Raw genomic sequence first — 24,291 nt, 5'->3', positions numbered from 1 at the left:
GCTTAATTTTCCTCCATAAATGGTAGGGGAGAGGGAAGATATTTAAAATCAGCTTTTGCACACTGTCATTCTATATGCAGAACTCAATGGGATTGTGACATGTTCCCTCTCTCAAACTACCTCAATATGAGTTTAAAAGGAAAAATAGAAAAAAGAGTTTTCAGCAATGCAGAAGACCTCAGGTCTCAAACATTAGATTGAAACACTAGGTTACTGCTAAACGAGTCTTGACTTTAAGCAAGAAACTACTGACTGAAATAAACTCAAACACACCAATTGAAATTTCCTATGCTTAAAACTGTTTTAATTTAAAATTAAATTTAGCCAGTACTCAGAAGTTTGGAAATCTTTTGAAGACGTTAGCTTCTCAAATTGCTGAAAATATATTAAATGTATACACTCTATGTTTAAGTGAATGGTAATTATTTACTTGTTGTATAAGTAAATTGTAATACTGGTGATAAAAATGTAAAGATGGATTTTCTCTACCACAATGAGATTCTATATTTATGTTACTGTAGCTTACAATTTCACCTTTTTTCAGTCTTATTCAATTTTCATTCATGCTAATATATTCATTCATCCACACAAACCACCAGTGGTATTTTCTGAGCATATACTGTGTGCAGAGCACTGTATGAAGTGCTTGGGAGCATACAGTTTCAGTACACACAACAAAAATTAATTTCCCATAATTTCCCATAATTGATACTCCTCATGGACATAAGTGATAGAAGTGGGATATGTGAATATTCAAACATGGAACCATTTATATTAGTGCCAGATTACATCCTAATTAATTTACTACAGCAATCTCTGGTTTTACGGGCTCCTTCATGATAAAGCTACTGAATTTTCATCATGCTCTATTTCAGATAATAAAGCAAAATTTACTTTGGCTTAATCACTTCTTCCCCCCACTCGGAAGTCAACTTTTGGGATCTTGGGACCACATTTATGGAATTTACCTCACCTTTTCTTGGGGAATCTCTACTTTGGCTTACCACAGTTTTCACAGACCCAAATAAGAATTAACTGAGGAAAAGCAATAATTACTCGATCCTATTTGCAACATTTCCCTCCACTTCCCAAAAAATAGATTCTACTGTAGAAATTGTGCATTCTGACCAACTCAGCACATAGGTCAGCTTTTTTATACCCCTCCTCCCACCATGCTAGTACTATTCCTTTTCAACACAGAATCATTAGAATGCTCCTTCTACTGTGAATTTGGATCCCTGGAGACACCACTGGCATTCTTTATACCGCAGGAAAATTGGAAGCAAGGTGATCCAGGGAAAATGACTCCAACAAGAAACCAACACCAGTTCTACCAAGTTCCCAAATAATTTGATAGGCAAACTTTACCTCTTCCCTGCAACCAAAAATGAATGATGAGGTTGAGGGAAATCTGAATTTGTGCAGATTTATAACTTTAAGAGCAATGTCTTAATCTTCTAAAACTGTGTGTAAATAAGCAGTGAATTACATAAACCAATTCCTCTATAGCTTCCCTGATATAACAAAAGAACTCACAGCCTTTATACACAACAAGGTAAGTTTCAGAAGAGACTAAAATATCAAGAACTCAATTACCTCTCAGAATCTTTGTTTGGGAACGATCTCGCAAGTGGAGACACCGCATGACTGAGAACAATGTAGGCATAATCAAAGACTTGCTTCACTTGTATGGCACCATAGGAACTTCTGCCCACATCATTTCCTATAATGGGATGGACAGTTATCAGGTTTATAAAACATTTAAACTTTAACCCAGAAAGTGTTGATGCTCATTTAAGCTTTCAGTCAGGATAAATTCCAGGCTTCCAATTTCTCAGATATAAAAAAAAAATACATCAACCACGATATACATTTTATAATTTGTATAACTTTTGATCCCAATCTGATAGCTATCAGTTTGGGGTATCAATCAGCACAAACTAACTCCTAATTTTCAGTTATCCAATATGTCTACTTTCTACTGCTATTTCACTGCCATCTAAAATATACTAAAGAGGCACTAATGTGAGATGAGTATTTTTCAATCAACGTTTTTCCCAGTGAGAGATTTTGTAAATCCTTAAATTGATGAAAACACTACAAAATTAATGCAGACCTAAAGCCTAAATTCAAGCAAAATTACTCAAATCCACAGTAAACATATAACCTACATTTGGCACAGTGAGTTAATACTGGCACATAGTAGAGTGTTTTAAATAGTAATTTTGATTTGACAAGTTCAAATAGAAATAGTATCACAAGAACTCCTGACCTTTGCAATCTAGCATTAAATACAAAGGAGCAAGAAAGACATACTTCATATGAACATGCATATGACCTATCATGAAACGTTATAAACACCTCCACAGGGAGAAGGTATATGCAGTGACTTCTCACAAACAATGTAAAGAAAAAGAATGATGTGATGATTAATCAAAAATATTTCAGCTAGGTAAAATACACTCTTACAAGTACCAAAATTAGAAGCTATGAACTCTCAGAAATGTTAACTCATTCTGAATCTCTTCCAATTCAAGCAAAGTCATATTATGTCTAAATTTTAAGACTATTAAGATGACGACTCTTTCCATAGTGGCCCACTTCTACTTCCCCCGAATTTTAGGAAGAAATTAGGAGTTATCGACGAATCTGACCTGGCAGAAGAGGATCTTCAATGCACAACATGGATGGTCTATACCCATTGGTCATGGCTTTCATGATTTCTTCTTTGGCGATGTAGGCACCTCCATTTTTTATTCTAATACCAGTTTTCAAGTAATTAAAATTTCTTCCATACAGTTCAAAAAATTCTACTAGGAGCATTCCAAGGTTTTCATCAGCTCTTCTGGCATCAATTCTTGGATGCAACTGCAAAAGCAAATGCATGCTATTTATATGGGTAGAAATTAGTTTTCTAAAAAAAAATCCCTACACTATATAAAAATTCTAGTGAAGAACTGGCTTTGATTCTAGGGATGCATGTCTACTTCTCTGTTGGTTTTTTTTTTTAAAGTATTCTGCCCCCAAAAGGGGGCAGCACTAGAATGCAATGTGAAGACAAGTAATTTAAAATATATCAAAACAGAGATTTCTAGCCTGCATGGGAAGGTGAATGCTCACTTACAGCCTATTATATGCACCACAACTAATACAATCTTCCACATTAGCTATTAATTTTGGCTCACCTTACTATCACAACCCTGAATTTTCCTTTGAATGACAAACTTCAAAGCACCTACGCAAGCTGTCTTGGAAACTATATAATTGGGAAGAAAAAAATACACAGATATATTTATAAGAAATAAAGGACCGCCCGGCAGGCTTTTCTAAGCAATACTTTTTATGTGGAAAATAGAAAGTAGCCCCTTTGGACTCGATCAATCTTCAACACATTGTTATATGAATTCTTCCCTCTCAGTATTCCTTGAGTTTTAGAATAGATGCCCTAAAGCAGGGCTGTTGAATTATGTGTTCTCCAAAGTCACAAAGGAAGTCTATACATGCATACACAATTACAACCTTCACGTTTTCAAGGTGTGCCAACATGGTTTACTCTTTATTACTTCTGAGATAAAACAGTCATCTTGAAGACGTTTCTTGAGAAAGTCCATGGAAACAGTTCATTCACCCAGGTCCCACCCCACCTTTTTTATGATATCCGTTAAGCGCTTATGTGCTTATCAGCCAGACACTGTCTGAACCACTGAGGTACCTACAAGTCAATCAGGGACAGTCCCTGTCCCACACAGGGCTCACAGTCTTAATCCCCATTTTATAGATAACTGAGGCAGAGAAAAGTTGAGTGGCTTGCCCAAGGTCACACAGCAGACAAGTGGCAGAGCCAGAATTAGAACCCAGGTCCGTCTTACTCCCAGGCCTGGACTCTATCCACTAGGCCCCACTACCTATCACTAGGCCACTAGACCCTTTAACTGGGTTCAAAGAGTTCATCCATCCCAAGTCCAGCATAAATATATAGCATCTGAATGTATTCACATGTCCATATGTAGCACATTTTTGTTAGGAAAAGGGTTTAGTAATTATTAAACAAGGCCCCTGGGTGGGCTAGAAGGGCTTAGTTCCAAAATATGGGTAATATCAAAACATGAACATACCGAGATTAGTGACTGACCCCAAATTTAGAAAAGTCCTCTTATTTAATTACGCATCCTTTCATCTCCAACATTCCTACCTACTCTCATTCTCCAACCCAGTCACATTTACCAGGCCTCATTCACAAATGTTTATATTTCCTTCTGTTTCTTAGGCACAAGTTGCTTTCCATACGTCCATCTCCTTATCCCACTCCCTTTCTGCTTTGTCCTATTTTTCCTGAATCCCATTCTCCTGAGCATTTCTGGTCCACATTCCTCCTAAGGGGGGGGGGGGGGGGGAAGAGAGAGAGAGAGAGAGAGAGAGAGAGAGAGAGAGAGAATCTCCCTTTCTAGTTTTTTTCCCTCCTTTATGCCATTTTTTTTTGGCCCTTCCTGTTTTTTTTTGCTTGCATCTTTCATATTGACAGCTATTAAGTCTCAAAATAATATCTTATGAGATCTTGGGGCAACTCAATTCTCCAAGAATTCAGCTCCACAACAGAGCCTCACATGCACTGGCCCACAGTGGAGAGGGGTGCAGCGGGGCAGAATGTTTAGGGGTTCCAAAACACCTCAGTATAATGGTTACAGTCCTGTTATACATATTTGTATATATGTATAACTACAATACTATACTTGACATACAGATATATACAGTTCAATGGTATTTATTGAGCACTTACTCTGAGCTGAGGACTGTACTAAACACTTGGGAGAGTACCTTAAAACAGAGTTCGCAGACAAGTATTGATTAAACAATGGTAATTACTGAGCACTTACATGCAGAGCACTGTATTAAGCACTTGGGGTATTCTAAAGTCTACAGGGAGAGAAACATTGAAATAAATTACAGATGAGTATGTGTGTAAGTGCTGTCAGGCTGGGGATACGATAAATATCAGCCATAAGCTCCTTGTGGGAAGGGAACTTGTTCACCAATTCTGTTACTCTGTACTCTCCAAAGTGCTTAGTACAGTATTCTGCACACAGTAAGCTCTCAGTAAATACAGCTGACTGATCCAAGTATTTAATATCAAGTACACAGGCAACACAGAAAGGAAGGACAACTAGGGGAAGTAAGAGCTTAGTGGGGAAGTCCTCTTGGAAGAGATATGTTTTTAATAGGGCTTGGAAGATGGAGAGAGTGGGGGTTCTGTCTGCTGGATATATAGGGGGAGGGAGCTTCAAGTCAAGGGACGGTGTGGGCATGGGATCAGGGGCAAAAAAAGCGAAATCTAGTTACATTCAGAGAGTAGGTTGGCATTAAAAGGAGCTAAGAGTGTGGGTTGGGCTGTAGTAGATGAGATAGGAGGGGGAGAGCTGATTGAGTGCCTTAGAACCAATGATAAGGAGTTTCTTCTGGCTGTAGAGATGGATGGGAAACCACTGGAGGATTCTCAGGAGGGCAGAGATGTGGACTGAGAAGTAATTTTAGAAAAATCATCAGAGTAGCAAGAGGGAAGTATGGAATAGAGAGAGGACAGAGAGGAGCCAGGGAGGTCAGCGAGAGGCTGAGGCAGATGTCAAGTGTTGGGCTAAGCGGGGTAGTAGTTTGGAGGAAGCGAAAAGGGCAGATTCTAGAGATGTTGTGACGTTAGAACCCAGCTCTGGGGCCATAAATTTTACAGGAACAACTGTTGATACACATACGCACTGGTCCTGAAGTGACATAAAATCCCCTTACGATCCAGGCAGATGCTGAGCCTAAATATGTCCCAGTTTTAAGGTTCTCAATTTGATCAAAGTGCTCAAGAGATAAAAGCTGAGCTAAGAAAAGGATCGGAGGACACCCTACAAAAGAAGATGACTATTTCCCAATCCACCACGCTGCTTCTGGCTACCTGAGACAGGAGCTGTGACTTCAATCCCTGAGGTGACCTGGCAAGGGCTAAGAAGAGACACACCACTACCTGGCTCTGGTGGGGGAAAAAAAATCCTCATGAATCCTCCTGAGGCAGAGTAAGGCAGAGGCTCAGCAGAATGAGCCTGTTCATCTCAGCTCCTAGGAGACAGCTTAGTGTATTACAATTATTAGGACCACCTGACACAGTGAAGTCCCAGTGGAGTACTAAGAGGTAAAAGTATCTGTAGTTTGCTCGCAGAAGTTCCTTTCTTGGGGTCAGGAAAAGGCGAGAGGGGAAGAAAGAGGGTTCAGACATGACTTAAAAGAGGGTTAATGAGGAAAAAGTTAGCTAGATAAGCAGGAGGATGATGTTTAATATTCCAGATAGCTCCGAAGAATGTATCTAAAAGTGGAAAAACAAAACTAGTCACTTCACCATAACCCATGTGCAAGAAAAAGCACTGGTCATGAGGACAAGGAGAAAGCAATTCAAAATTACAGTGTGGCCAAGAAGGGATCACTCAATGAAACACTTGGGTCATCAGGATCAATTATGAACACCATCTGATGATAATTTACAGAATACACACAGTTTGCAGAGCTATATCCTAGAAGACAAGAGAAGGCAGGAGCTGTCATTTAGATTGTGAACCCTATAAGGGGCAGGGACCATGTCTAATTCCCACCTCTGTATTCTTTCCCAACGCTTAGTACAGTGCTCTGCACATAATAAGCATTTAAACGCTCTGTATACAGTAAGCACTCAAAAAATACCACTGATTGATTAATTGATACTCCCATTGTCTGTCTATGTTCTTCAGAGCAAGGATTTGTCTGGTTGCCTATCGTAATTACAGATGAACACTGAGAATAAAGGTATTTTAAAATCTTAGGGAACTTAAAACAACAACAAAAAACCTCTAAAAACCTCATCCTGGAGTGGACCATAAATCCGATAAATGCCCTGCACACAAAGAAATCTTTCAAAGAGAATCCCCAAGGAGAAGGGGAAGGGAAATAGGAAGGGGTATGGCTAAAGAAAAACAACCCTCTTCCTACCTGGTCTTCAACACCTCTGATTTTTCATTTGGACATTTAGCCAGCCACCCTTTACCCTGGGACCATTTTTCTATCCCTTTGTTTTTGGTCTTTTCTGGAGACTCACAGTCACCACAAATGGACAAATCACTCTAATAAGGGTCTGATCAAGGTAACGTAGAGTGACAAGATTATTTCAAGGTCTTTGCACGTCATAAACCTAATACACCCTATCGCCATTTTTGTTCTGCACTACCCTGGTAACTAATTCTACTTGTGCTCAATTATGAATCCCCAGGGATTTTTCCACTGTACTTAGCCAGCTTTCCTGCTCATCCTGTATTTGCACTTATAATCTCCTAAAGGTATTGTGTTACACTTGTCTGTTCGAAATGTCATCTTTGCCTTGTTGGCTAATTTTTTCCTAATAAACCAGTTCCTTTGATTTTCCGGCTTGGCCTTTGTTGTACAGTCTTCTTCAAAGTGAACTCTTAAGTCTTTCATCCAAGCATCACTAATGATAAATTTTTAAAAATTATAATCTACTTTTTTTTTAATCTCTGCTGCGGTCTAAATGTTTCTTGGAGGAAAAAAAAATTACATACCTGTAGAAAACTAATGGCCATTAAAATTAGGCTGTAAGAGCTAATTCCACCTGTAAAAACTTCATTGAGGTCCCTTTGCAGAAGGAACTGTTTCAATACTAAAATCAAGTAAGGCAGCAATGAATATTTCTGTAAATAAATGAAAAAAGTAGCATATTAACTTCTCCATATTCCAACAAATCCAAGTCACAATCGGAAATTAACAAGTGAGATCTGGGGAGTGAAGTGTGAGTGTGTTGGTGGGGAGAAGAGAAGCGGGGGCAGGAGGAGAGAGTAAAAAGGGAGGAGGGACACAAGAGGGGGCTTTGTGAATTAGATGCTACTGAATATACTTAAGTACCTACTACAGTGCTCTGCACATAGTAAGTGCTTCAATTAAAGCTGATGCAGTTTGATAACCTAATTTATCCGCCTTGAAATATAGCCGTTTGCCAGTAGGATCCAGCTTGGGGCAAATAATACCCCAACGTTCTGAAAGGGTAACCTGCCTTCCTCAGCTCATTACTACCAGAGTGATTTAGACACTGGGGACAATATGGCTCATTTGGCAGATGTATTGAAATTGATGAGAACTGTGGCTCTGTGACTGCATCTTATGCCTAGATGGGCTAGGCAAATGCACTTTTAGCAGACCAATTAAATTAGCACACCTCCCCTTTTTCTGAAATTACTTTCAATGCCGGAGTAAAGAAAGCAAGCCACTTAAAAGTCCAGTGTGAGATTAACTGAATTAATATTAAGAGGGAAGAAGAGTTTTATCTGGCAGACAGCTATTGCTTAATATGAACCTTTATTTCAATTTTCTGGACACACAAAGTACAATCAAATGAGTAGAGCAAAATCTTCCAAAAACAAACTTCCTCTACCATATATAGGAGTAACTGCTGGCCAAGTTCTTTAATATGTTTAGTTCGAGTGATTTTCACATTCAAAAGCAAGCGTTACTGAAACCCCTAAAGGGGGGAAGAAATGTTGTTCCTAGAGAACTCTGGGCTTTCCATATAACCTGCATTCAAGTGCAACCCGTATAAAATGCAATATAAGTACCATTTACTAAGCACTTACTTTGTATACGGTTTTTGTTAAGCACTTACTATGTGTGAGGCACTGCACGCACTAAGTGTTGGGGATAGAAACAAGACAAACAGGTTCGACAAAGTCCAGGTCCCACATGGGGTTCACAGCTTTAATCCCCATTTTACAGGTGAGGTAACTGAAGCACAGAGAAGTTAAGTGACTTGCTGGGGTAGATACAAGATGAATGGGACCCAGCTCCTGTCTAAGTAGGAGGAAGAATAGGTACTGAAACCCCACTTTAAAATTAAGTAAACAAGCAAAGAGAAGTTAAGTGACTTGTCCAAGGTCACACAGCAAGCAAATGAAAGCAGCATGGCCTAGAGGAAAAAGCTTGGGTCTGGGAGTCAGAAGACCAGGGTTTTCAGACCAGCTCCATCACTTGCCTGTGACCTAGGGCAAATCATTTCTCTGTGCCTCAATTTCCTCACCTGTAAAACTGTGATTCAAAGCTGTCCTCCCTCCTACTTACACTGTGAAACCCATGAGGGCCAGAGGCTGTACCTGATCACATTTTTTCACATCTATCCCAGCACTTGGGAGATACCATCTACCAATTTCTGTGGTATCATACTTTCCCAAGCGTTTAATACAGTGCTCTCTGCCCAGTACACATTTAGTAAATACCATGGATTGATAGCAAATGCCAATGCCATTTAAAAAAAAAAAAGCAGTAGAATTGGGATTAGAAGCCAGGTCCCCTGATTCTCAAAGCCTTGCTCCTTCCACTAGGCCACACTATTTCACATATTACATCAGATATGTAAAACTTAACTAGTAGTATAGACCAATAACCCCAAATTGTTAATCTGGAGCATGTGAGCCTTTTAGTTTATTATAAAGAAGTCTTCCCTGTGGAAGACTTCAAACCCCCACAGAAGGAATCCTCTAGAATGCAAGCTCGTTGTGGGCAGGGAATGTGTTTATTGTTTTATTGTACTCTCTCAAACGCTTAGTACAGTGCTCTGCTCATAGTAAGCGCTCAATAAACTGAATGATTGGAATATATTTTTAATTGAACAAATTTTATAAAACTCTCCCCAACCGTTAAAGAGTTCAGGCTAAGTCTAATTGGAGTTGCAGCCATAATTTAATATTGCTCACCTTCTCAACTTCTCAAGTGAGCAATATATATCACTCCAAAATATACAATTTAAACAAGTGTAAAAGTTCTCTAAAACCAAAAAGATGAGGATGAAAATAGGATACAACTCTCAGAACACAAAACTAATTCAATTTATAAAATTCCATTTTAAACATAGGTTACCTTCATATAATCCTTGATAAACCGTGCTGCCTTTACACCAGTTTCCATATTAAAACTGATGTCTACTTTCACATCTGTCTCCTGGTCAGTGAGTTTTATTATTGGTACCTGCAAATATTCATACATTATTTCTTCTCATTGCACACAATGAATTTTGGTTCAAACACAAAATTATTTCTAAAAACCATTTGTTCCCACAAGCGTGTTAGAAACGTCCACAAGTGTTAGCACAACCATATATATGTAGAAATTTTTAACCATCAAGTTTCATATGGGTAGGTGCTAAGCATTTACCATCAGCAGAATTTTCCAAAAACAGGCAACACATGATAACTACGGTATTGTGAATGAATCAGTCTGCACTGCCTGTTGCTGTGGAAATAAAGCTAATCAGAAGAGTCTTTTTGTAAGCCCCCTCTCCACGATTTTCATGACTGTCGGCAGGGAAAACTTGGGTTAGGTTCTACCACACTGATGCCTTGAATAAACACATTCCTAGAAATTGTTGTAATTTAATTTAAACTTAAAAAAACATCTGGGAACAAAAGAACATCTTGGAGGCACTCCCATCGAGAAGAGTACATGAGCAAATCTCCATCTTGTGTATACTGCCGCCGACCCACTGCTCATATTTTCCCTCTGACCTGAAACTCTCTCCTCCTTCACAAACAATAGTCCACCACTCTCCGCACCTTCAATCCTTATTAAAAATTACATCTCCTCCAAGAGGCCTTCCCTGCCTAAGCCCTCATTTCCCCCACACCCTCTCCCTCGTGTCGCTTATGCACTGTACGTCTGTAGATGGTAAACTCCTTGTGGGCAGGGAGTGTGTCTATCAACTCCATTGTATCGAGTCACCTTTAGGTACTTGATATTCACCCCATCCTCAGCCCCGGAGCACTTATGCATATATCCGTCATTTATATAAGCTTGAAGTTTCCCCACTAAAATTTTCCTCCAATCCCAATTTCACCCCACTACAAAGCTGCAGACTCAGTGAATGAAGAAAAAAAATACTACAGTGCTCTCCCTTGAGATAGGCTAAGCTCAATTTTGCAAATTAAGCACTTCCCTTTTACACCTTCCAAAGTATTTTAGTTAACTCACGGATGTGATTAAAGCCCATTCAATTTAGGATTAGATAATGACAACTGGCATAAGAAACAGTTAACAAGATAGGTCAGACCCAAGCCCTGTCCCACCCGGGGCTTATAATCTAAATTGGCATGAGGGAAAACAAAATTTGAATCCCCATTTTACAGATGAGGAAGCTGAGACATCAAGAAGTTAAGTGATTTGCCCGAGGTTACAAAGACAAGTGGCAGAGCTGGAATGGATTAGAACCTAAGTCTTTTGACTCATAAGCCTATGTCTCGTCCACTAGGCATGCTGCTTCTCCAAGAGTCTTTTGGCTGATTAGAAGGTAAGAGAGAACACTTTGAAAATTTAATCATTACATTTTGGAAGGCTTCACATGTATATCCAATTCAACGCTTTTCAATTTTGATTCCTAGTTGCAATGCAACTACATTTCCCATTTTTAAATATTATGTTATTTTGTGCCCCACCCAACTTGGCCTTGTATGTGAAAACCCTGGGAATCCCTAGTGCCTCCAATTTCATATACTCTACTTGTATCTAAGACGACGAGGGAAAATTAAATAAAAATACGTCTGCGCTACACTGCCAAGAAAGGTTGGATGTTCCTACAAATTCCAGCGGTTAAGACTCCATTACACTTGTTTATTCTCCAGCACTGCTCACAGCCCCAGATCGCTACATTACATTGAGGTTTAAATTATGCAGGTATGCTCAGATGTTAGACAATAACAAGATACTGAAAAGAAGAATAACGATCCTAAAACACAACTGCACATACAGATTGCTCGGTTTTCTAAAAGCAGCCGTTCCCTTCAGCTTTTCTACTTACTGTAGCTTTGTCAAGTACTTTAATGGTCTTTGGCTCAGCCACGCTGTGTTTCCGTAGTGCTTGTTCTAGCAGTTGTAGAGGCGGGCGCTCCCATTTCCCAAAAACTACCAAGTCTATATCACTACAAAGGTAAATACAAGTTAGTCATCTCTGAGAGCAAAAACGTAGTGTGAGTCAGTACGGCACATATTGGGGCCCGAAGTGTGCACCTGAGCGGGTAAGGTCCACTTTTGGTAAACTGAGATGATACATCGCTGTCCAACAGCAATGAAGATAGTAGGTCAACTTAAACTAGAACCCAGGTCACTTGATTTCCCCCCGCTGAGCTTCTCCCCTCTCAGTCTATGGATTTTCTCAGAGGACCCATAACTTTCCAAGATGAGCAAGAATTAATCCTTCTTCGCTTTGAGATCTAAGATGTGTGAGGGGAGAATGTGCTTGTGTATTAAATATGAAAACTAGAGTTTACAAGTTTAGCTGAAGATTTAGTAGGAAAATAAAAATCCTGAGAGGTTAGTCAGTTCTGCCAGGAAGCTCGTGCCCACTACACATCTTGTCTTAGAATGGGATGGCAGAATTAGGGAACATTCTCCCAACATTGTGCATTTCTATGTCAGACATAGAGCAAGTACTAGAACTTAAGTTTTTCTTACTGCAAGCATCTTCCAAAATGCAAAATGCAGATTATAGGCTCTCTAGATTAACTCTAGATCATAAAATCTCTTCAATTTTTTCCAAATGTGCAATTAAGAATGAAATTAAATGGAGATAGAAATTTGCTTCCCCCTAAGTTTTTCCCCCAAGGTATATTTTTTGGGGAAGTGACACCCCCACCCCTCCCCCAAAAAAACCCATATAATCCTTCATCTTACTATCTATCTGTAGTATTTATCCTAGTTGGTTAAATAACAAGATAACTAGACTGTGGTGCTTAAAACAAAACTACCCATTCATACCAATCAGATTCACCGACTCTTACACACTCGTAAATTACAAAACAAGAATAAAAGAAATGTACTTTGCAACTTACCTAGTTGGAAGGTAAAGTCCTGTACTAAAACTGCCAAATATCTGTACCTGAAAGAAAAATATGCATTAATAAAATATTTCTGTGTTTAAGTTTAAAGTATTCTAATACCTCTGAGCAAATTAAACAAGGTCTACCCACAGAGAGGGAAACTGGGTCACAAGAAAAGCCTTCTCAATCTACGGAAGGCTCTCCCCTGTACAGCGACCCACCAAAGCCACTTCTTTAGAACCCAAAACTCCCCATACAGGTAAATTGCCTGATAGATCTTGCTATATCAGTCTACAAGGTACTCCTAAGTGGACAAGCTCCCTGTTTGCTTGCCTGAAACTCTTCACAATCAGAGTTTTGGATAAAGTCGGATTTTAAAAAACAAATTTGGTTGGATCTCCAAAGGTGGACTCGTGTGCAGCAAATAGGTAGGTGGAATAGTTTATCCATTACTGGCTCAAAGAAATCTAAGGGGAAAAAACAAAAAAAAACAAAAAAAAAAACACAACTCTGGTTTTACACCACAGAAGTTTTCCAGAACAAGCTAAACACACTACAAAGGCACTGTTATAGATTAAAATCCTCCTAGACTTGTTAAAAAAAAAATCGGATTGCCTGTCAAACTGTTGCCAAAAAAAAAAGAAAAAAGAGATTCTAATCATCCCTCCCAAAATGGTTGATTTTTGATTAGAATTCTCTCAGAGGTAAAGATCATGAATGAAAGTTGGAAATACCCATTAAGATTCCCCAAACTCCAGAAAGGTCAATTTTTCTATTAATCTAATATTCTTGTTCAGAAGCACAGCACATCGTAAGCAAAGCACATCTTTTAAACAGATAAAGGCTATATGACTTCATATGAACGCCATTTCCTGAACTATGAAAAGTTGGGAATTTGGAACAATCAACCAAAACCTGGAAAACATGTGTTCAATGTGCAAAATATCTATTACTAAAATTAAAATAAATTAAGCAGAATTTCTCAAAAATGCACTTACATCAGCTGTAGGCCAAAGATCTTTTATGACAGTTTCTATCCGTTTGACTACTTCTCGTCTCATAATACCTTCTTCAGGGCAAGGGGACATGAAGTTATAAAAGTCAATTATTTCCTCATGAAGCCTAGTAAATAGAAACAGAAGGGGAAAAATGTGACATCAGTACAGGTAAAATTGAACTCCCCAACTAGAGAATTTTATTTCCATCACAAAAATATTGGTTTCAACGCTTCTAAACCATCATTTAAATCTCTTTCTCCTTCCCCAGAATGTATACCATCTGTCTCCTTCTTACCTTCCTGCTCTGGACTTTTCTTCCACTTGCCAGCCCCCGACGTGGAATTTTCCCCTCTCCCATCTGCCCAGACAAGTCCCTCCCCACCTTCAAAATAATGCTGAAAAGTCACCCTGTCCTCCAAGAAGAATTCCCTGATTCATTCCTACCTCTTGCTCCACAGTCAAGTCAGCACGTGATTCACCCTTATCAGATAATTTTATTGGTATATTAATTCCACTTGGACATATTTTGTTATTAGCTTTCAGTTTTCCCCTTTTTTCCCCAATGTAGGTATATTTATTTCTGCCTGGCTTTCCATTTAACTGGAGGCACCTCAGGAGCAGGAACCTTATCTTCTGTTTTTATTGTAGGCTTTATTTTCCTACCGTATTTGTTAAGCACTTACTATGTGCCAGGCACTGAGCTGAGCGCTGGGGTAAAGACAAGCTAATGAGATTGGACACTATCTACGTCCACTGAGGCACAGAGCAGTGAAGTGACTTGACCAAAGTCACACAGCAGCAGACAGGTGGCTGAGCCAGGATTAGAACCAAGTCCTCCGACTCCCAGGCCCCCGTTTCACCCATTAGGCCACTCTGCTCCTAAGTGCCTAGCACACTGCTCTGCACATAGCAGGTGATTAATACCGATGAGGCTATATATACACACACAAAACATCCTGGAAATGATATTAGAATTATTTTATCTGAAATTCCATTCAACTCGATTAATAGAAGGACTGGTTGCTCGGTGAGGCAGACGCCTCTTAGAAAACAATTTACACTCGAGAATATTAGTGAAAGTGTTAACTAAAAGGGAGAAAAAACATTAACAGTGAAGGAAAGTGATACATTCTAAACCAATTCATCTCCCAAGGTTTGATGAGAACGTATATGAAATAAGCAATAATATAGGAAAATATGTATCATCTCAACTCAAATACATCTATCTACCGACAGTTAATACTGTGTGTATAAGATAATCAAAATTCACGAACATACTTCAAGGAACAAAGGGAAAGCCTTCTCACTTTCTTCCCCACAAATACTTCTCTCCAGGCCTTCAGATTCTTCACCCCACCATTGATCCTATCTCCAACTGGCAGATACTGCAGCTGGTCCCAGAAGAATCAGATATTCAGGGTGATAACCGCTCACTGGAAAATCTGGCTGTTTAGAGGGGAGACTGAGTGGCATGGCTGCAGTGGCAGAGATCTTGCCCCATGTCAGTACTTTCCCAGAAAAAGCCGGTCTGGTTCCATGCAGGCAGCACAACTGGCTAATTCAGGCCAAAAGTATTTTTTTTTTTTTAAGACAGAAAGAATTTCTAAATCTGGAAAGAAGTTACATTAAAAAAAAAAAAACCTTTTGCAGAAATGACTCGAAAATCAGAACTTGTGAAAATCTACTTTAAGGACTATATTACATATTGAGTCATAGCACGGAATTGATCTGCAAGAAAAAGCTGTACTAGCACTAAAACAAAAATACTTTCAGGTCCTTTTCAATGACTGACATTAACGTAGGTGCATGTGGAAAAAATAAGAGGACTGTCTGTCAGGGCCCATTTGAATTACTTTCCAACACGTAGAAATATACAGTAAAGACTGACTGCTCATGTGCTGTATTTTATAAGATGTTTTTAACCTAATTAGAGGTTGAGTTGAAAGTTCCATTCATTTCTAGGAAGACAAAACGATAAACCCAATTCTTCCAAGTTCTATAGTGAGTAGAAAATTAGGCACTTTGCAGGGGGTAGGGAGAGAAGAGCATTAATCCTTTCAGATATTTAGGGAACCATTCATTTAGTTCATTAATTAATTGCAAAGCAACATGGCCTAGTAGATAGAGCCTAGGCCTGGGAGTCAGAATGACCTGGGTCCTAATCCCAGTTCCACCACTTATCTGCTGGGTGGCCTTGGGCAAGTCATTTAGCTTCTCTGTCTCAGTTACCTCATCTGTAAAGATGGAGATTAAGACTACAAGCCTTAAGTGGGACAGGACCTGTGTCCAACTTGATGAACTTGTATCTACCCCAGTGCTTAGTACAGGGCCTGACACACAGTAAGCGCGTAACAAGTATATGAAAAAAATTCTTATTTTGTGCTCTCTGGTTGTCTGCAACCAGCTTCACCACCACCACCTCCACTACCAAACTCCTTTTAAATTTCCAATACTTTGTCTAGTGCAAGTGAAAACCACCCTCGACGATAGTGTACAGACTGGATTCAAGCCCTCCTTCCATTGGTCCAACCCAGAATACAGATGATCTTGGAGAGCAATGTTGCCTAGTGGATAGAGCACGGGCCTGAGGATCAGAAGGACCTGGATTCTAATCACCTCTCTGCCATTTGTCTGTTGTGTGACCGTGGGCAAGTCACAACTTTTCTGTAACATGGGGAATAATACTGTGAGGCCCAGGTGGGACATGGTCTGTGTCCAACTTGATTAGCTTGTATCTGCTCCAGAGCTTCGTACAGTGGCGGGAACGTAGTAAGCGCTTAACAAAACCACAAAAAGCTTTTAAAAAAGGTACAGTTTCTCCCAATTCTGACTTATTGGTATGGTCTTAACTTTTTCCACCCACTCCTTTACTATCTCCTTTATTCAAAAAGAAAAAGGAAATAGGATAACTATTTTCCACTGATAAAATTTATTTCCAACCTCAGGACCTATATAGCTACATTCAGTTATTAATTCAGCTACTTTATCCTAATGTACCTATCCTACCTGATAAATCTTTGTTGTCCTTGGGATTCCACCGTTTGTCAATAATTACTGTCTACCGCCCCAGTCCCTCCCCCCACACTGAACTGTAGGGAAAGTTGGTCTTTGTTTTGTCACATTCTCCCACCTGCTTGGTACAGTGCTTTGCACTCAGTAGGGACTCAATGAGTATCCTTAATTTGATTTTAGGCAAGCGTGAAGGAAAATACTTTTCGAAAGCTACCCTCCAGTCTGTGTCAAAGTATGTGAAGAGCATCAAAAGGAACAGTATCATTGTCTCCAAAAGCATTGCTCTGAATGACAACTGCATCAAAAATGATTAGAAACAGACTTTTGAGAATTATCATCCTAGAGAATTACTTCCCGGTATGCCAAATACAATGTTTTCATCTTCTCAAAATTTAACAAGACTAAACAGTGTATTTTGGTTATGACAGCATGTCTTGGCAGTCAACCGCATTCAACCTCATGCCTAACCATCAGGTTGTCAGACAAATACACAATGTTGCCTTGCTGCTTAATTAAGCCACCCAAAACTTTCAATATCCCTATGGTAATCAAAATATCCAATTCTCCTCCCAAACAAAAAGTATGTTATCAAAAATGTAATCTCTCTTTAAATATGACAACCAAGAGAACATCGCACCTGTCACACTAATCTAAGGAAAAAGAAATTACACGACTCATAGTGCTTTTTCCAAAATCAGAAAATCATATCCTCCTGGTAAATTAGGCACTTTGGAAGGAGCCTTAAGCCACAGGGAGGCAACAACAGTGCAGACTTGCTGTCTTTACCAAGGAATACATCATCAATGGTATTTACTGAGTGCTTACTTTGTGCAGATCAACTCTACTAAGCATCTGGGAGAGTAAACTTCAGAAGACCGTGTTGGTGGACGCATTCCCCGCCCCAAATGAGCTACCCTATTTTCCTATAGACCGGTGTAGAAATTCAATTGCATAAAGCACCTGAATATTAAAGTAATTGTTGCGCCATAAACTGAGTACAATTTAGCAAAAGATAATTACACCATTCTCCTAAATTGGCAGGGCTTAGATGACATAATTCCTGCTCTGTATTACATTTACAGGATTTCTAATAGTATGGATTTCAGCCACTACTTTAAATCACACAATCATGTTCTTACCTTAGAGGACCATGACTATAATTTACGTGGCTAACCAAATGGGATTCATAAAACTATTTCAGTTGCTGTTAGGCCGGCTGCTTTTTCACATCCCGAAACATTAAAATCCCAACAGGACTTCGATTCTCCCTCAGGCTGCGAGGAAGTCCCACCAAGAGAAATGATCGGTCAATCAATCACTGGTACGACGAGCCCGGTCACCTGGGTTCGACGGCACCACGTAGGAGCTGCATTCAGAAACTGGGCAACCCTCACCCCCTCGCGATCACGGCTCCCCCGAACGCAGTAGGGCACCGACTTCTCAACCGGTCTCACGGCGTTCTGAGTCCTGCTGTCGGCTGACCCGGTAGAAGGGCACTCTCTGGGAATCAGAAGCCCTGAGTTCTGGTCGCAATCTATCTGCAGCCGCCTAAAGTGGGCAGAGGTTGTGGGGGGCACTTCACAATACGCTGCACTGTGGCCTAGGGAGGCAGCGTGGCCTAGTGGATAGGGCACGGGCCTGGGAGTCGAAAGGACCTGGGTTCTAATCCCAGCTCCTCCACTTGATGATGACGGCATCTGTTAGGCGCTTACTATATGTGGAGCACTATTTTAAGTGCTGGGTTACATTCAAGCAAGTCAGGTTGGCTACCGTATGACCTTAGAAAGTGACTTCATTTCTCTGGGCCTCAGATACCTCATTTGTAAAATGAGGATTAAGACTGATAGCCCAACATGGGACAGGGACTGTGTCCAATCCCATTTACTTGTATCCAACCCCGGACTTAGTACAGTGCCTGGCACATAGTAAGCACTTAACAAGGACCATTATTATTATTATTGTTTAGTGGCTAGGCCCCAAGAGCTCCCTCAGCCACAATTCCCATTTGTATTCAGTTCCTAAGCCTGTACTCCAAGATGGGTGCTGAAGAGATGTGGATAGTTTAGGGGTTCCATATTACCCTCAGCTTTCCCATAGTATGTGTTTTCCCTCTGCATTCTGGATAGAATTCTCACAGGGAATTAGGGAACATTTCTTCCAACGCTTGTCCTTTTCTGGGCCGAAAGTGATATGGTAGAAGAAATGACTCTGCATAAATGCCCAGCAGCAGTCAAGCTGCGTAGAATACAATGTCGGCTTTCCTAACATGGGGTTCATAAACAACATAATCTTCGTGCTTCAGAACCAAAGTATATTTCGTACACTGAGGAAGTCTTAAAATACAGCTGACTTAGTTATTCAGCTATAAGTCTTCCTACACATTTCCCAGACTTCCTCCTTTCTCCTTCCTGCCTCCAAGTCTCTCGTCCCGTTAATCTACTCTGCACAATTCACCTTCCTGAAGCACTGCTCAGCACACAGCTCTCCACTCCTCCAGAGCCTCCGATTCCCCCCACATTAAGCAAAACCTTCTTAGGAGAGGCTTCGGGGCTCTCCACTGACCCGCCCCATCTTTACACGTCTGTTCTTTGGACCTGTTACTCCTGAGCTCACACTCTTAGTTCTTCTCACCTAACTGTACCTCATTCTCAACTAGGAATAAAATACAGAAATATATCTTTATTTGGATTTCAACTTCATAGCCAGTTATTGATTGCTATTCAGTCGGAGCCAACTACTACTTCTTATAGCCATGTGATTCCTCCCGCTCACACTATTTGGAAAGTTTTGTCTGTAAGTCACCTCCATGGGACTGCGACCTCCTCGACGGTAGCTAATGTCTCGTTTCCTGTTGGGCTCTCCCAAGCACTTAATACAGAGCTCCATACACAGTAGGTACTTAAACATTATCCATCAAGTCCACCCAGTTTTACAGAGTCTTCACAGCCGGTTTTGAAATGAACCCAAAACGGCTACTCACAGGGCAACCAAGTTACACGGATGGGGAAGAAGGGATTGGAGGAGGGAAACAATCCAGCATCGCACTAATCTGTCTCTCCCAGAGCTGCCCTGGTGTCACTGTAAGAAAAAGCCTCTGTCGGATGCACTGAATAGCACTACAAGTCCCACGCTAAACTACTAAGAGCAGGAGGACATGCTAAGAGCAGAAGACTCGTAGATATTCCCTATTGAGGCACGATCCACTTCACCCTGGCAGGAATCTCCCACTGTAACGCACTCTCTTATGCTAGAGATAAGATAGAATGGCTAGATCCAGCCCGGCAACAGTTATGTAAAAATCTGTAAGCTCATCGAGGGTAGGGAATGCGTCTGTTTATTGTTATATTGTACTCTCCTAAGTGCTTAATATAGTGCTTGGCACACAGTAAGCCTTCAAAATAGGACTGAATGAATTAATGTATCCAGGGCTCCTTTGATCTTAGTGCACTTCTACTTATCACATGGGAGACATGCTCATATAGCCAAAGCAGAAGGGTTTTCTCCAGACAGGGAGGAATACACCGGAGAGATCAAATGTCCAACATTGTAATCAGGGGTCTACCATCCAATACTGGGGTTTGTAGCTGGAAAAAGGACAGTGGCTGAAAGTTGAAGCACTTTGCAGTGTTCCGCACACAGTAAGCGCTTAATAAATATGACTGATGGCCTCGAGCTCTGATCCAGACCTTTGCTGCTCCTCTCTGTCCCTGATTCCCTTTTGGCATTCACTGGTCTTTATCAGCTAAGGTATGCATGGGAAAGAGACATTATGCAACTCAGGGGGGCAGAGGTTCTAACAGTGGTAAAGCTCTGCACACAGTGAAGGCAGCAATGAGTCAAAGGACAGATTAAATGTGGTCAGCTTTGCGTTCCATGGGACACAGTCCCCCACCCACTTGTCCACACACGCAACTCCTTTGCTTCATAAAGCCTCTAATGTCTAAAACCAGCACTGCTAACTTGGAAGTCAGAGAGGCTTTCAACAGCAACCGTAAATTGGCTTTGAGAAGTCAAGGCTTTGCTTTTCCTTAGCTGCTTCAAATCAGTACAGAGCCACACAATTGCAAAAGTAGAATTTTTCAAAGATGGTTACTCCGTTAAGCTGAGACTCCAGAAACAAGGTAAATTTTCTCCTACTACTACTAATAATAATAATGGTATTTTTATTACATGCCAGGCACTGTACGAAGTGCTGGTGTAGATACAAGCAAATCGGGTTGGACAGTCCCTGTCCTATGCGGGGCTCCCAGTCTCAATCCCCATTTCACAGTTGAGGCCCAGAGAAGTGAAGTGACTTGTCCAAGGTCACATAGTAGACAAGTGGCAGAGCTGAGATTAGACCCGTGACTTTCTGACTCCCAGGCCCATGCTCTATTCACTATGCCACGCTGCTTTGTTGTTTTCCTCGGATTTAATCCTCCTCTCTCCACTCTTCTAGTCTTGCTAACACCTCCCCATACTTCTGGATGTCTTTAATGCAAATTCTCTTATAAGAAGCACTGTGCCTAGTAGAAAGCGCCCAAGATAGGAATCGGGCCACTGGATTTGGCAAGGAGGTCTTGCTGACCTTTGAAAGGGTAGTTTCTGTGGAGCGAAAGGGGTGGAAAGTAGATCGGAGGGGGTTCGAGGAGAGAGTTCAAGGAGAGGAAGTGGAGGTAGCAGGCACAGACAACAAGGAGCCTAGAGAGAAATGGTAGGAGGAGATGGGGTAATAACCGCAGAAGGTTGTGGAATCCAGGGTACGACGCACTGCACAAGACTCTTAGCGTGACACTGGAGAAGTGGAGGAAAAGGAGAGAGTGAAAGCGATAAGGGGACAAAAGTACAATGGCTTCTGCAGATGAACAAGTTTTGCCCACAACGATTTTGTTTGGGTTTTCTTTTTTTATGGTGTTTATTAAGCACTTACTATGGGTCAAACACTATTCTAAGTAGCGGGATGGATACGAGTTAATTAGGTTGGGCACAGTCCCTTTCCCACATGGAGGAGAGCGAACAGGAGACCTGAGGCACAGAGAAGGTAAGTGATTTGTCCAAGGTCTCAGAGCAAACAGTTGGCAGAGACAAATTAGAATGCAGGTCTTCTGACACCCAGGCCCGTGCTCTTTCCATTAGGCCATGCTGCTTATCACACCCAAAAGTTCTACTATGGCACCATTGTGAGTGCAAAAATTTTTCTTTTTTTGTTGTTCAGATTCTTTTTTGCTTCACAGAGTCCACAGCTAGTTAACTAAATGAAACCAGCATAAAAGCAGCAGCGTGGCTCTGTGGAAAGAGACCAGGCTTGGGAGTCAGAGGTCCTGTGTTCTAATCCTGACTCTGCCACTTATCAGCTGCGTGATTTGGGGCAAGTCACTTAACTTCTCTGTGCCTCAGTTACCTCATCTGGAAAATGGGGATTACGACTGTGAGCCCCACATGGGACAACCTGATTACCTTGTAGATACCCAGTGCTTAGAACAGTGCTTGGCACATCATAAGTGCTTAAATACCAAAATTATTAAATTGTTATTAAAACATTTACATATCCTGAAGAAGTGCAATTTGAAAGGTTGCAATGAAGATCTTATTCTGCGTAGTGAAGTAGAGAGAGTTATGAGTTTCCTTTTGGTGGTATATTTGTTATCAAGTTTGCCTATTTGAAGGAATAGCAGGTTCTTTTCAGCTCGGACCCTTAATTTTCATTAAGAAATGTTTCACGGCACTCAAGTGATTTACCAAAATTCCCAAAAGAAAACCAAGGCCTAGTCAAAAATTCAGAAAGTAAGTAGGAAGCAGTGTGGCCTAAAAGATAGAGCCCAAGCCTATCAGAAGGACCTGCATCCTAATCCCAGCTCCAAAACCTGTCTTTTGGGTGACCTTAACCCAGTCACTTAACTTCTCTACGCCTCAGTCACCTCATCTGTAAAGTGGGGAATAGGACTGCGAGCCTTTGTGAGACAAGGATTGTGTCCAACCTAATTAATGCATCCACCACAGTGCTTAGTACAGTGCTTGGCACATTGTTCGTACTTACTACCAGTAAAAAAAAAAAGTAGGCAATCCATACTTATGCAAACCCATAAATGACAAGATTGCTTCTTTCTGCATACAGATGTCAGCACCCTGATGCCTGGCAGTCAAGAGGGAAATGGGTGGACAGACTGTTGTGAATTATTTAAGGGTAAATTTCACCGTGTAATAGTCTCTGCCTATTTCGAATAGTGCCACATGATTGTGTTAGCTAGGGGCTATAATCTTTGAATGCAGAAAGGAGAGATTTGATTTAAGGCAGGTGCTTTCAAAAAAAAAAAAAAAAGGTTTACTGGCTTGCCATGATGAGATGGAAAAAAAAAAACTAGGACACAGCCCTGGTAAGAAAGTGATTATCCGGTATTTAAGCAGGAAGAAAGGGAGGTAGTAAACAACTCCTTTAGAATGCAGATTGAGAGATCATTTAGGATAGGCCTCAAAACGTGGTTGTACTAGAGGCTTGCACACCCCTGGCTGTCTCAGGGCTTGCTGCCATGGCACCCACATGCTCCCTAAGGCCCAATTGTGAGGAAAAGGGACCTTGCCTAAAATGCAATTGCAACTAAGAAGCTGGGATGAAAATTTTCTGTAAACCAAGAGTCAATTACTACGAACTTAGGTCTGTATTTCTTTAGCACTTTGATACTTGTCCCAGTCCCACAGCAATCTGTAACTGATTTTAATGTCTGACTCTCTTTCTAGTATTTGTTAAGCACTTACCATGTGCCAGGCACAGTACTAAACACTGGGCTAGATTCGAGGTAATCAAGCATGTCCATGTCCCACAAGAGGCTCACAGTCTTAATCTCCATTTTACAGATGAGGTAACTGAGGTACAGAGAAGTGGAAGTCACTTGCCCAAGGTCACACAGCAGATAAGTGGTGGAGCGGGATTACGACCCATTAGTCCTCTAGAAGCTTGTGCTATGTTGAGAAAAATCTGATCTATCACAAAGGGGTACAGATTGGAAGGGTTACGCTCATGGAGGAGTTTACACTTATGGTAGTTTTTGTTTAAGGAAAAGGGGAAGAATAAAGACAAAGAAGGTCAGATGTACCGTTACCAGTTATGTGTCACAAATATAAATTCAACCCTTATGTAGGTAACATTTACCCACTAATGGTCTCATAAAATTTTTAAAGCTCACATACCACAGGACTACATTTCTCCTGCTTTTCTTTATTTCAACGCAGTCATCAAATCATGAATACCAAATAGACTTAACTATTAAATATCCCAAATTTTTCATCACTAATTGTTAAAGAAAACTCAATAAATGAACTGACTAGTACAGTGCTCTGCACACAATCCCTCAATAAATACTGACTGATCATAGATGAGCAAGTGATTTTGCCAAGTGTCATGAATACTAAATCTTTACTGCCTGATGAATTCTAAA

The 24,291-nt window shown here is 40.6% G+C and overlaps 1 protein-coding gene across 2 annotated transcripts in view; it reads right to left on the bottom strand.

The window, feature by feature from the left end:
* Positions 1–24,291, bottom strand: part of TENT4A (terminal nucleotidyltransferase 4A) — a 43,742-nt gene that overhangs the window by 7,211 nt on the left and 12,240 nt on the right. For both annotated transcript variants that reach the window (XM_029053987.2, XM_029053988.2), the window contains exons 2-8: positions 13,868–13,991; positions 12,882–12,928; positions 11,852–11,972; positions 9,922–10,029; positions 7,581–7,709; positions 2,655–2,868; positions 1,597–1,723 (exon numbers count right to left, since the gene is read on the bottom strand). In XM_029053987.2, coding sequence (XP_028909820.1) covers positions 1,597–1,723; positions 2,655–2,868; positions 7,581–7,709; positions 9,922–10,029; positions 11,852–11,972; positions 12,882–12,928; positions 13,868–13,991 — 870 coding nt within the window. The remainder of the gene's footprint in view (positions 1–1,596; positions 1,724–2,654; positions 2,869–7,580; positions 7,710–9,921; positions 10,030–11,851; positions 11,973–12,881; positions 12,929–13,867; positions 13,992–24,291) is intronic.

The sequence above is a fragment of the Ornithorhynchus anatinus genome, chromosome X3, assembly GCF_004115215.2.
Source record: "Ornithorhynchus anatinus isolate Pmale09 chromosome X3, mOrnAna1.pri.v4, whole genome shotgun sequence".
In the NCBI taxonomy this organism is placed as follows: domain Eukaryota; kingdom Metazoa; phylum Chordata; class Mammalia; order Monotremata; family Ornithorhynchidae; genus Ornithorhynchus; species Ornithorhynchus anatinus.
Note: the sequence above shows the minus strand (reverse complement) of the source record. Positions and strands in the feature narration are given on the sequence as shown.